General features: G+C 40.7%; 2 protein-coding genes across 3 annotated transcripts in view; one reads left to right on the top strand and one right to left on the bottom strand.

Annotated features, from left to right (window-relative positions):
• Window positions 1–14,858, bottom strand: part of rnf41l (ring finger protein 41, like) — a 389,670-nt gene that overhangs the window by 75,373 nt on the left and 299,439 nt on the right. The gene's annotated exons all lie outside the window — the stretch shown is intronic.
• The window catches only part of rad54b (RAD54 homolog B), a 210,860-nt gene that overhangs the window by 21,829 nt on the left and 174,173 nt on the right, over window positions 1–14,858 (top strand). The window contains exon 2 of the mRNA XM_043688055.2: window positions 14,176–14,377. Coding sequence (XP_043543990.1) covers window positions 14,176–14,377 — 202 coding nt within the window. The remainder of the gene's footprint in view (window positions 1–14,175; window positions 14,378–14,858) is intronic.

Below are 14,858 nucleotides of genomic sequence, written 5' to 3'. Positions count from 1 at the left end.
TCATCCTCTCAAAGAACTAATTAAAATTTATGAGGCACAACCTACTCTTCACAAAACTGTGTTGACTATCCCTAATCAACTTATTCCTTTCTAGATTATTATAAATCCTATCTCTTATAACCTTTTCCAGCACTTTACCCATAACTGAAGTAAGGCTCACTGGTCTGTAATTACCAGGGTTGTCTCTACTCCCCTTTTTGAACAAGGGGAAATCTTTGCTATCCTTACTATTCCTGTAGACAATGACAACATAAAGATCAAAGCCAAAGGCTCTGCAATCTCCTCCCTAGACCCCCAGAGAATCCTAGGATAAATCCCATCCGGCCCAGGGGACTTATCTATATTCACACTTTCCAGAATTGCTTACACCCCCTCCTTGTGAACCTCAATCCCGTCTAGTCTAGTTGCCTGTATCTCATTATTCTCCTCTCCTGTCATTTTCCAGTGTGAATACTAAACGAAAAATATTAATTTAGCGCTTCTCCTATCTCCTCTGACTTCATGCACAGCTTCCTACTACTGTCCTTGATTGGCCCTAATCTTATTCTTTTATTCCTGACATAGCTATAGAAAGCCTGAGGGCTTTCCTTGATCCTATTTGCCAACAACTTCTCAGGTCCCCTCCTGGCTCCTCTTAGATCTCTCTTTAGTTCCTTCCTGGCTAACTTGTAACTCTCTAGCGCCCTAACTGCGCCTTCACGTCTCATCCTAACATAAGCCTTCTTTTTCCTCTTGACAAGAATTTCAACTTCTTTTGTAAACCGCTGCTCCCTCACTCGACCACTTCCTCCTTGCCTGACAGGTACATACATAACAAGTACACTTCCTTGAATAAACTCCACTTTCAATTGTCCCCATCCTCTGCAGTATCCTTCCCCATCCTATACATTATAAATCTTGCCGAATTGCATCATAATTGCCTTTCCCCCAGCTCTAACTCTTGCCCTGAGGTATATATCTATCCCTTTCCATCGCTAAAGTAAACATAACTGAATTGTGGTCACTATCACCAAAGTGCTCACCTGCCTCCAAATCTAACACCTGGGTGGATTCATTACTCAGTACCAAATCCAATGTGGCCTCGCCTCTTGTTGGCCTGTCTACATACTGTCTACATTCCTGATGAAGGGCTTATGCCTGAAACGTCGATTCTCCTGTTCCTTGGATGCTGCCTGACCTGCTGTGCTTTACTAGCAACACATTTTCAGCTACATACTGTGTCAGGAAACCCTCCTGCACACATTGGACAAAAACTGACCTATCTAAAGTACTTGAACTATAGTAGTTCCAGTCAATATTTGGAAAGTTCAAGTCCCCCATAGTAACGACCCTCTTATTCTTGCTTCTATCCAGAATCATCTTTGCTCTCCTTTGATCGACATCTCGAGCTATTCGGAGGCCTATAGAAAACTCCCAATAGGGTTGCCTCTCCTTTCCTGTTTCTACCTTCAGCCCACACTACCTCAGTTAATGAGTCCTCGAAGACCTTTCAGCCACCGTCATACTGTCCTTGACAAACAATGCCATACCTCGCCCCTTTTACCATCTTCTCTGTTCTTACTGAAACAGCTAAATCCTGGAACCTGCAACAACATTCCTGCCCCTGCTCTATCCATGTTTCCAAAATGGCCACAACATCGAAGTCAAATACTGTCTATTTCCACCTCATTATCTAGTTTTTCAGCTTATTTTCAAAAATCTTTATCATCAATGTCTTTGTTATCTGCAGACTTGAGTTGAATGTACCCCTATCTTTCAATTTTCAGAAACTTAATTTCGTTCAAAGTTCTTGCTGCCCAAGTTTGTAAATCACACCAAATCCCATGAATCCGTCAACTGTCTGCTTGTTGCCTGCCTGTGTTGACCTCTCACGACATCTCCCTTTAAAAATGCTCATGTTTGCCAATCCCTCACGACCTCACCCCTCTTTGTCTGTAATAATTTCTCAAGCTGTTTAGATATTAGACTGTACAATTAGACCAGGCACCAAGGCGACTTGATTAATGCTGAGGAACCCATTGAATGGGAGCAGTCATCTATGAAGAAGGATGAGCTGGAGGAAGCTCTTCTCTTGGGTGACACAGCTTAACTATTGGGTCCTACATGCAGAGAGAACCTGATTGACACTTAGCCTCAGGAGATGTGAGCTGGATGTAGAAGACCATCATGGACTACCAAGATCATCAACTAGCTTTTCATTTGCATTGTGAACTGTAGCCTGTACAGGCAGTCCCTGGGTTACAAGAATGAAACCTGTTTGAGTGCATTTGTAAGTTGACTTGTACATGCAAGTTAGAACACAATGTAGTACAATATAAATATCCCTTTGTTAGTATGAGCGAATTTCAAATATTGGATTCTTCAAATGAATAGTAATATAGGATCTTGTATTTGTATTCCTCCGTATTTGTTTCCTTTGTTTGTATCGTCCAAATGTTTGCTTGTATGTGATCCTACCCTATTGGTCAATGACGAAATGCAGTTATTGGGGAAATAGTACTGGGGATTCAGAGAGGGTTTTCAGACAGGACAGATTAGATATGGATAGCTATCTCTCTAAAGTCAGATTAAGTATGTGGCCTTGTGGTTAAATGGCATCTACATTGCATGAATGGGGTTGCATGTGCGAGAGACTGAGTGCCATCAGACTGCCACTGAGGGGTAACATCGGATTGCCAATGCTTGTGCAGGTGCACAGTGGCCTTGTAAAGATGGTGCACAAGGCTTACAGCCAGATACAAACATTTTATCATAGCTGTTATCTTGACAGCCACTAGAATAGGACTACCACCTACCCTGCCAGGTTCTAGGACCTGCTGCAGCATTTGGCATCATTCTGTGACAGTGTTCTAGGACATTTGCAATCTATAGTGACACTGCCGAAATGACATCCTGGTCCTTCCATACCTCGCAATCATCCTGATGAAACCTTCAGCTGCAACTTCTTAAAGTGGAAACTGTTCAGCAGCCAGGAAAAATTGTTCCTGGGTCCTGGGCTTGCTGATGCATCCGTTCCTCTTCAATTTCTTTGACCTTCATTGCACCACAGCCAAACTGGCGAAGATCTCTGCTGAGGCTGGACTTATTGGTCACAATTCCAATGAACCCTTGTGGGAACATCAGAGAGTGACATTATTCATAAATGACATTTAGCATATTCATATACAAAGTGGGCCATATACAAGTCTGACAAGGAGAGCTATGGAATGCCTCGACATGGACTTTTGACACAGCGACTTTGTTACAAAGAATATGGCATAGTCCATGTTGCTCAATACAATAGGGGATTGTAAGTGCTGTATGATTGCTAATAGGTTGTCCCACCATCCCCACCTCTGGCATCACCGAAGAAAGGCTGTATTGCATAAAAGAGTATGTTGGCGAATATTTACAGTTCAAGATGAGAGAAAATCACCACTTGTGCAGCCTTGGATACTTAGATTGTCTTTGTGAATAGTGGCCTTTTTAAAGGTTGCATGTGATTACCTCTGCATTACTGGTCAATCTGTAAAGACAAATTTCACTGGCAAGATTACTTGTGACCAGAATATGTAACTAGCGCAGTTGGATATTATTTCACATATGATTACAGGTGACTACAATCTATACTGTTAAAGTACTATATTAATTCAGTTGTCTCTTGAAGGGCCTCACATCATTCACAAGTAGTGCTCAAAGCTCAACAGAGCATAGGTTGAGGGTGAGAGGGGAAAGATATAAAAGAGACGTAAGGGGCAACTTTTTCACGCAGATGGTGGTACGTGTATGGAATGAGCTGCCAGAGGATGTGGTGAAGGCTGGTACAATTGCAACATTTAAAAGGCATTTGGATGGGTATATGAATAGGAAGGGTTTGGAGGGATATGGGCCGGGTGCTGGCAGGTGGGACTAGATTGGGTTGGGATATCTGGTCAGCATGGATAGGTTGGACCGAAGGGTCTGTTTCTATGTTGTATATCTCTATGACTCTATTGGCCCTACAGCTTTGCTGTGCCAACCACCATGCTGCATTGTGCACCTATCGAAGCCAGGGTAGTGGTCATCATTGATGTAATCCATCACAGTAATCCATGTCCACCTGTTCACTATCTCCTCACTGTGCCTCTCCCATTATGTTTTGAGTAGCTCATTTTTAATATTATTCCTCTGCTTTCCAGCATGCCTCCAATCCCCAGAATTGACTTTTAGAACTTCAATTCTGCACAAGTGGCTCCTGATCACTGCTCTTGACTTCCATTGAGCTGTTCGGTCAGACAGCCCCACTTGATGGGTGACCAGGCCCCAACTGACAACACACATCTCTGGTCTGTTTGCATTATTCCTGCAACCCATTCCCTGGACTTGGTGACATAGACCCATGTCTATTTTTATATCTTAAACTCTTCATTCCCAGTAACATCCTGTAAATCTTTTCTGAACCCTCACTAGTTTAATAATATCCTTCCTCTAACAGGGCAACCAGAACTGCACATTGTACTCCAGAAGAGTCCTCACCAGTGTCCCGCACAACCTCAACATGACATTCCAACTCCTGTATTCAATAAGTTTGAGCAATGAAGGCAAGCATGTGAAACGCTTTCTTAACCTGTCTACCTGTGATGCAAATTTCAAGGAATTATGCACCTGAACCCCTAGGTCTTTTCATTCTACAACATTACCCAATGACCACCATTACTTATCTTACTAAAATGCAACACCTCATTAATTCAAATTAAACTTCATCTGCCACTCCTCGGCCTATTGGCCTATCTTGTCAAGATCTCTTTGTAATCTTAGATAACCTTCTTCATTGTCCACACTAGCACCAATTTTGGTGTCATCTGCACACTTACTAACCATGCCTCCTATATTCTCAACCAAATCATTTGTATAAATGACAAATAAAAGTGGACCCAGTACCAAATCCTGTGGAATACCACTGATGACAAGCCTCTGAAAAGCAACCCTCTATCGCCACCCTCTGTCTCCGACCATAAAGCCAATGTTGTATCCAGTTGTCAAGTTCATCCTGTTATCCCATGTGATCTAACTTTACGGATTAGTCTACCATGCGGAACCTTGTCAAAGGCTTTAGTAAAGTCCAAGTAAACAATGCTAACCTTGCTGCCGCCATCAACTTTTTTGGTTACTTCATTAAAAAATTCAATCAAGTTTGTGAGACACAACTTTCCTTGTTCAAAACCATGGTGACTATCCCTAAAGAATCCTTGCTTTTTCAAAGCATGTAAATCCTATCTTTCAGAATCACCTCCAACAACTCACTCACCACCGATGTCAGACTCTCACGTCCATAGTTTTCCAGGTTTTCCCTTACAATGTTTCTTAAACAGTTGCATACCATTAGCTACCCTCCAGTCCGCCAGTGAATCACCCCTGTTTATGGATGATACAAATATTTCTGCTCGGAGCCCCGCAATTTCCTCCCTAACTTCCCACATTATCTTGAGACACTTGATCAGGTCCTGAAGATGTTTTTGTTTTCTGAGATATCCAGCACTTCCTGTTTTCAAAACATCAATGTTTATTTCTCTGAATTCTCTAGCCTCCATTTCTTTCTCAGCAGTAAAAATTGACGCAAAATATTAGTTTAATATCTCCCCCATTTCCCGAGGTTCACTACAAAGATGAGCTTGTTGATCTTAAAGGGAGCCTACCCTCTCCAGTTGCTCTCTTGCTCTTAATGTAATTGTAGAATCTTTTCGAATTATTTTAACCTTATCTGCCAAGGTTATCTTATATGCTGTCTTTGCTTTCCTGATTTCCTTCTTAAGAATACCCCAACATTCTTACTGTTCAAAATCCCAGTTATCTATATCTAATATACCATTTTTTTATTCTTGATAACCTCAATCCATTGTTCCCTAATCATACCAGCCTTGCCTTTCACCCTAACAGAAACATAATGCCTCTGAACTGTTATCACCCTTGTCAATTGCCCCTTTACCTGAAAATAGTCTACTCCAATCAACTTTTGAAAGTTCTTATCTCAAGCCCTTGAAATTTGCCTCACTCCAATTAATAATATTTACTTTTATAGAGGCTTATTCTTTTCCATAACTACTTTAAACTAATAATATTATGACCACTAGTCCCAAGGTGTTCCCCTACTAACACTTCGGTCACTTGTCCTGCCTTACTTCCCAAGGGAGGGTCAAATTTTGCTCCTTCTCTAGTAGGAACATTGATAAAGAAATCTTCTTGAACATATTTAAGTTCTTCACCATTCAACCCTTTAACACAATGGCAATCCCAGTCAATAGAGTCATAGTCAGAGAGTCATATAATATGGAAACAGACCCTTTGATCCAACAAGTCCATGCCAACCATGTTCCCAAACTAAACTAGTTCATATTCATGTACCTTTGTAATTGTACCTGCATCCACCACTTCCTCTGGCAGTTGATTCCACACACTCTGTAAAAGAAAGAAGTTGCCCCTCGTCCTTTTTAAATGTTTCTCCTCTCACCTTAAAAATATGCCCCCTAGTTTTGAACCCCCCACCTTTTGAGAAAATACCTTTGCTATTCACTGTATTCATGCCCCTCATGATTTTATAAACCTCTATAAGATAACTCCTCAACCTTCTACACTCCAGCAGAAAAAAATCCCAGGCTATCTTTATAATTGTTTGGAAAATTAAATTCCCCTTCTATTACAACCTTGTTATTCTTACATATTTGTGATCTGTCTACATATTTGCTTCTCAATTTCCCTCTGACTATGCAGGAGGTAGGCTATAATCCCTCTACAGTCTCAAGGTGATCATCCCCTTTCTTTATTTTTAATTTTAACCCATACATTTTCACTAAATGATCCCTCAAGAATATCTTTAATTATAATTGTAATGTTTTCCTTAATCAAAAATGCTACTCCCTCTCCTCGCTTCTCTTTCTATCCTTCCTATATCACCTTAAAACCCAGAACATTGAGCTGCCAGTCCTGTCCTTCCCTCAGCCAAGTTTCTGTAATAGCTATCAATATCCCAGTTCCATGTTCCCATACATGCCCTGAGTTCATCAGTCTTATCCAAAAGAAGTCTTGAATTGAAATAAGTGCAGTTTAATTCTTGAGAGTTACTTTCTTCACTGACTCTTGTCTGTCCTTTTGAATTAAGTTGCTCTTTTCTGATTCAGAATCATCTTTATCTTTCTTTCTATTTTCATTGTTAAAGAAAGAACCCCCTCACTCCCAAAAAAAGTTGATAGGCTCTCGAAATTAGCAACTCTCCCCGCCAGGATATTGGTCTCTTTCCACTTCAGGTGCAACCCATCCTTTTTGAACAGATCTTTTCTATCCCAAAAGAGGTCCCAATGATCCAAGAAACTGAATCCCTACATATGGCATCACCTTTTCAGCCACTGATTTATCTCCCCTATGCTTTTATTTCTCTTCCCTCATTAGAACTTGGCACTGGAAGTAAACCAGAGATTAATACTTTTTATGTTCTGCTTTTAAAGCTTTTACCTAACCGCTTACATTCCCTCTGCAAAGCCTTAATTCTTCCTTAACTATGATTTGGAGGAGCCGATGTTGGAGTGGGTGGACAAAGTCAAAAATCACATAAGACCAGTTTATAGTCCAACAGGTTTATTTGGAAGCAATGGCTTTCGGAGCGCTGCTCCTTCATCAGGTAGGCACTTCAAAAATTATTGCTTCCAAATAAACCTGTTGGTCTATAAACTGGTGTTATGTGATTTTTAATTTCCTAAACTATGTTATTCCTACCAATGTGTACAACAACTTCTTGCTTCTCACTCTCCCCTTTGACAATATGCTTCAAACATTTGAGACGTTCTTAACCCTGGCACCTGGAAAGCAACATAGTATCCTATATTCGCACCTAATCCTGGCTGTGCACCTGTCCCTTATAACAATTATTCTTTTAAATCTTGACAAACTCTGTTTAACATAAGAGTCATTCTCAGTGCCCAAGATCTGACTAGTAATTCTATTTTCCTTTGAGACGCTATCTTTCTCAACAATACCCAATATGGTATATTTGTTTGAGAGAGGAATAGCCCCCGGAGGCTTCTGAACTTACTTCTTACCTTTCCTGAGAGTCACCCATCTAATTGACTGATCTTATTGTGTAATCTCTTCTCTAAATCTACTAGTCATCGCACTCAGTGTCTCTTGTACGCCCTCTGTGATATCAAGCCTGAAAAAAAGAAGCTCTTAATAACACTTCATATGTAAAACTAAACCGCTTTCCAACAGATTTAATTTTAGCATGCAAAGAGAAGATTTAAACTAATAAATATTAAAAATAAATTAGTTGAACAAAGAAAAAAAACAACTCCCCCTCAAATAATCCAACATTAATCTTTCAGTCTTCAGATAAAAATAAATTCTTTCCAGAGCCACCCACATATAGGCCTGTCCATAAGCTTTGTATATAAGTAATCTTTTTTGTGTCTTTTTATGTACAAAGCTAAAAAAAATTCCTTCTGCAGATTGAAACACAAACTCTGTTGAAGAAAAAACTCTGCTTCTTCACGATTGTAAAGAAACTGATTTTTTAAGATGTATATTTTTATAAATAAAGAAAAGATCTCTCTACAAATCGCTACTTGACAAACACGTGGATGCCCCCAGACACAAACTATGTTTTAAAAAACATCTCTACTTCTTTGTGTTTTGTTTTGTAACTAGTTGGACTACAAGAGTTCCAAAATGAATCAAAGTAAAAATCTTATGATTCTGTAATGTAAAAAACATTAGAATTAGACAAGAAAGCTTGCAACACTGGAGCAGTTGCAATATCCATGCAACTGTCAGTCCACCATTTTGTCAAACTTATAAGTGGAGTCGCAGGTAGACAGAGTGGTGAAGGTGGTGTCTGGTACGCATTGTCCGTGCACTTGAGTATAGGAATTGGGATATCATGTTGCGGCTGTACAGGATATTCATGACGAGAGTGTGGTGCTGGAAAAGCACAGCAGGTCAAGCAGCATCCGAATATCAGGAGAGTTGACATTTTGGACAAAAGCCCTTGGCTCATTCCTGATGAAGGGATTTTGGTCGAAATGTTGACTGTCCTGCTCCTTGGCTGCTGCCTGACCTACTGTGCTTTTCCAGCACCACATTCTCAACTCTAATCTCCACCATCTGCAGTCCTCACATTCGCCTGGGATACTCATGAGGCCACTTTTACAATTCAGTTCTGGTCTCCCTGCTATAGGAAAGATGTTGTTAAACTTGAAAGGGTTCAGGAAAGGTTTACAATAACGTTGTTAGGGTTTGAGGGTTTGAGATGTAGGGAGCGGCTGAATAGACTGAGGCTTTTTTTCCCCTGGAGCGTCGGAGGCTGAGTTGTGATCTTAGACATTCATAAAGTCATGAGGAGCATGGATAGAGTGAATAGCCCAAGGTCTTTTTCCTAGGGTACGGATATCCAAAACTAGAGGGTATAAATTTAAGGTGAAAGGGAAAAGATTTAAAAGGGACCTGATGGGCAACGTTTTCACACAGAGAGTGGTGCATGTATGGAATGAGCTGCCAGAGGAAAAGTGGAGGTAAAGCCATAATCCAAACAGCCATGATTTTATTGAAAGGCTTCAGGACCAAATGACTTCTCCTGTTCCCATTTCTTATATCTTTTATGTAAATTCCAGATTTATGCCCCATCTTTACCCAACTCTCTCTTTCTGAATTTTATAATGTGGAGCTTGATATTTGCCATGGTGTTCTTTCTATTCCAAAATTTGCTGGTTTTAAAACTTTTATTTTTAATACTTATTCAGGGAATGAGGGCATTTATGGCTGGGCCAGCAGTTTTTGTGCATCCCTAGTTGCCCTTGAGAATGTGGTCACGAGCTGCCTTTTTGAGTTGTTGCAGTCCATTTGGTGCATGTACACTCACAATGTTATTCAGGAGGGTGTTCAAGGACTTTGTCCCAAACCAGTGAAGGAATGTGATATTCTCATTCAAAATGGTGTGAGAGAGGAATTTGCAGGTAGTGGTGTACCCATGTATTTGCTGTCATTGCCCTTCTAGAGGTCAGTGGTCAAATATTTAAGACAGATGAGGAAGAATTTTTTCTCTCTTACCTTGGTGAATATGTGGAATTTTTTACTGCAGAGGGCTGGTAAGCCTGGGTCAAGTGCATTCAAGGTTGAGATGAACCCTTAATCAATAAGGCAATCAAAGGTTATGGGGCAGGAGAATGGAATTGAGGACTTTCAGATTAGCCATCATGACATTGAATGGCAGAGCTGACTTGATGACCCTATTGGCCTAATGCTGTTCCTATGTCTTATGGTTTTATTTGAAAAGTTCTACCAAAGGAGCCTGGTGAATTTCTGCAATTCATCTTGTCAATGGTATGCACTGCTGCTGCTGTGCATTGGTGTGGAGGGAGTAAATGTTTGCGAATTGAGAGTCATTCAAGCTGGCTGATTAGTGGTATCAAGCTTCTTGAGTGTAGTTGGAGCTTTGCAAGCCAGATCGGGAGTCCCACATGGTGTGTTGTCTGCCTGGTTCCAGGGCGCAGTATGTCTCTGACCAGCTTGAATGGATATTGGAGTGGGAGGGGGAGGATCCAGTTGTTGTGGTCCAATTTAGACAAACAATGTAGGCAAGGCTAGGATGGAGGACCTGTTTGGGCACTATCAAGCACTATAAATAAAATTAAGGAACAGGTCCTCAAGGGTTTTAATCTCCAGATTACTGCCTGAGCCACATGTAAATTGGCGTAGGGATAACAAAACTAGGGAAGTAAACACATGGCTAAGGAAGTGATGTGGGAAAGAGGGGTTCTATTTCATGGGGCATTGGGGTTTTGGAACGGGAGGGGGATCTGTACTGATGGGACAGTCTCCACTTGAATTGATCTAGCAAAAAGGATAAGTAAGGTGGTCACTAGGACTTTAAATTTGTGAGTCAGGGGAAGGGAGAGGGAAAATGATAGGAAGTATGATGGTAAATAAACAGTTAAGCAGCAGGTTAGCATGTGTGCAGGAGGATTTAAGTTCAAGGCAGACTCTGAAAAGTAGTAAAAAGGAAGGATAACTCTGGAGATATTATTAGAGATGTTGGAAATCATGCGAGCATACTGGCACTTTATCTGAATGCTTGTAGCATTTGTAACAAGGTTGGTGAGTTAACGGCACAAATCATTGCAAATATGATTTAGTAGCCATTACGGAGACATGGTTACAGGATGGTCACGACTGGGAGTTAAATATCCAGGGGTATCAGACTATTCGGAAGGACAGACAGGAAGGTAAGGGAGGACCTGGAAACAGTCATTATTATGGAAGAGGTAGTGTTGGGCAAGCTAATGGAGCTAAGGGTAGACAGGTCTCCTGACCTTGATGGAATACATCCCAGGGTACTAAAAGAGATGTTGGGAGAAATAGTAAGTGCACCAGTGGTAATTTTCCAAAACTCGTTTGACTCTGAAGCAGTCCCAACAGATTGGAAAACAGCATATGTAATGCCACTGTTTAAAAATGATGGGAGACAAAAGATGAGGAATTATGGACCAGTTAGCTTAGCCTCTGTAGTGGGGAATATGCTTGAGTCTATTATCAAGAATGAAATAGCAAGGCATCTCAATATGTCAGGTCAGGCACACGCAGCATGGGTTCGTGAAGGCCAGTTCATGCATAATAAATCTTTTGAAGGTCTATGAAGACATTACGAGCACAGTGGACAACGGGCACCCATGGATGTGGTGTACCTAGATTTTCAAAAGGCCTTCGACAAGGTGCTGCACAAGAGGCTGCTGCTTAAGATAAGGATGCATGGCATTACGGGTAAAGTATTAGCATGGATAGAGGATTGGTTGATTAACAGGAAGCAAAGAGTGGGGATAAATGAGTGCTATTCTGGCTGGCAATCGGTGACTAGTGGTATGCCTCAGGGATCAGTGTTGGGACTGCAATTATTCACAATTTATATAGATGATTTGGAGTTGGGGTCCACATATAGTGTGTCAAAGTTTGCAGATGACACTAAGGTGAGTGGCAGAGCAAAGTGTGCAGAGTACTGTGAAACTTTGCAGAGGAACATAGATACTACGAGTGAGTGGGCAAAGGCCTGGCAGATTGAATACAATGTTAATAAATGTGAGGTCATCCATTTTGGAAGGAATAACAGCGAAAAGGACTATTACTTGAATGGTAAAAAGTTGCAGCATGCTGCTGCGCAGAGGGACCTGAGAGTCCTTGAGCATTAATCACAGAAGGTTGGTCTGCAGGTACAACAACTAATTAGGAAGACAAATGGAATTTTGCCCTTCATTGCTGAAGGGGTTGAGTTTAACGGCAGGGTGGTTTTGTTGCAGTTGTACAGGGTGCTGGTAAGGCCACACCCGGAGTATGCTGTGCAGTTTTGGTCTCTTTACTTGAGAAAGGATGTACTGGCACTGGAGGGGTGTACAGGAGGTTCATTAGATTGATTACGGAGTTGAGGGGATTGACTTATGAGGAAAGACTGTGTAGACTGGGATTATATCTATTGGAATTCAGAAGATTGAGGGGGGATCTTATAGAAACAAACAGAATTATGAAGGGAATAGATAAGATAGATGTAGAGAGGATGTTTCCACTGGCAGGTGAAACTAGGACAAGAGGGCATAGCCTCAAGATTAGAGGGAGCAGATTTAGGACTGAATTGAGAAGGAACCTCTTCATCCAGAGGGTTGTACATTTGTGGAATTCTTTGTCCAGTGAAGTAGTTGATGCTACTTCAGTAAATGTTTTTAAAGCTAAGATAGTTTTTTTTGAATAATAAAGGTATTAAGGGATATGGTGAGAGCGTGGGTAAGTGGATGTGAATCCATGAACAAATTGGCCATGATCTTATTGAATGGCAGAGCAGGCTCGAGGGGCCATACGGCCTACTCCTGCTCCTAGTTCTTATGTTCTTTAGAGAGTGAGGAGGTGAGTAAATTGAGGCAGGATACCTAGCTGATGACCTGCTGTTGTGATCACAGTATTTATATAGCTGCTCCAGTTTGGTTTCTGGTCAGTGGTTACCCCCACCCCACCCCCCACCCCAGTGGATGTCATTTGTGGGGATTCAGCAATGTAATTCCATTGAACGTCAAGGATTCTGTCTTGTTGGACATGGTCATTGCCCAGCACTTGTGTAGTGTGAATGTTGCTTCCCACTTATCAGCTCAACAGCCGAAATCTGGATGGTGTCCAGGTCTTACTGCATTTGGACATGGACTGTTTCCATGCCTGAGGAGCCACAGATGATGCTGAACATTGTGTAAACATCAGTGAGCATTCCTGCTTCTGACCATGTGGTGAAGAGTAGGTCATTGATGAAACAGCTGAATATGATTGGGTCCACGACACTCTGTTGAGGAACTGCTACAGTGTTGTCCTGAAATGACTGAGATGAGATGACTGTCCTCCCAAAACCTGTTCTGTCATGTATGGCTACCCAGTGGAGTTTTATCCCTGATTCCTGTTGACTCTAGTTTTGCTAGGCCTCCTCGATTCCACACTGGTCCAAATGCAGCCGTGATGTCAAGAGCAGTCACTCTCACCTCAACTCATCTTTGGAGTTCAACTTTTTTCTCTAAGTCTGAAATAAGACTGTAACAATGTAAGGAGCTGAATGGCCCTGGCAGAAATCAAATCAGGTGTAAGTGAGCAGGTTATTGCTGAATAAGTGCTGACTGGTAGCACTGTTGATGATCCCTTCCACTGATGAAGAGTAATTGACGGGGCAATAATTAGCTGGGTTGGATTTTCATGCTTTTATTGTGGAAAATTGCTCAGGTATACACTGAAACAGTTTTATTAAGGATGCAGAAAATTCTGGAATATGAGTTCAATGCTATTGGCTTTGCAGTATTCATTGCCTTCAGTTTCTTGATTTTAAGTAAAAACGAATTGAATTGATTGAAAATTGGCATCTATATGTTGGTCATCTTTGAAGAAGGTCTAGATAGATTGTCCATTCACTTCTGACTGAAGATTGTTGCAAATACTTCAGCCTTATCTTAAAATACTTTTTAAAACAAGGCATATTACGTATTACATGTCTTTATTTTCTGATTTATAAATCTATGTTGGTGTCTTTGACTTTCATCTGACCTTACAGATTTTATTTTAATATTTCAAGTGTCACCTTTAAAATAATGAAAATCAATAATAATGATTAGATTGTGAGGTGGTTTTCGTATTATTTTATTCTGTCACTTCTTATTTTAGGTACCTCATGAAAATGACAATAATGAGATTTCTTCATTGCAATCCAAAGCATTGTTTGAAAAATATGAACTGGTTAAGAGCTGTCCTCCTCAACTAATTACAGGAAATAAGGATGAAAATGATCATCTAAAGAGATCTGAATCTGACCATCTGAATGCCGTACCTACTTTGTCAGTGGAACCAGCAAGTACAAGTCAAGCTGGTAATTATAACCTCATTGTGTTGCATTGTTAAAAACAATTCTGGATTTCACTCGTAAGGGTTGTGTGGTTTGCTATTTCTTAGAAAATTCCCTCTGCCTCAGAGAAAAGGAGGTAAGGCATACACTGACTAAGCAAGGAGGCTTACTAGTAACACTAAGTGTCTTTCCATTAAAACATTATCTTAAACGGAGTACGAATGCGCCTCAAACGTTTGAACTTTTGAAAATCTTGACAGTAGTAGAACTTTTAATTTCACAGCATAATGTTGGCATGTGAATTTTCTTCGCAGCTATCATTCAACAATTTCCCTGTATATTAGAGAAGTGTAAATCATTCATAACTTTTTGTAATATCTCATGGAATTCGGGTTTTATTGTGAACAGCAGACTGAATATTTATGTTAACACTTTGAGTGATATGTCTCTTTTAAATGATATAATTGTGTATACATTATACTGTTGTACTTCTAAATTCTTTAAA

This window comes from Chiloscyllium plagiosum, unplaced genomic scaffold (assembly GCF_037043375.1).
Source record: "Chiloscyllium plagiosum isolate Xiang-an unplaced genomic scaffold, Cpla_swu_hap1 HiC_scaffold_4, whole genome shotgun sequence".
Taxonomy (NCBI): Eukaryota; Metazoa; Chordata; class Chondrichthyes; order Orectolobiformes; family Hemiscylliidae; genus Chiloscyllium; species Chiloscyllium plagiosum.
Note: the sequence above shows the minus strand (reverse complement) of the source record. Positions and strands in the feature narration are given on the sequence as shown.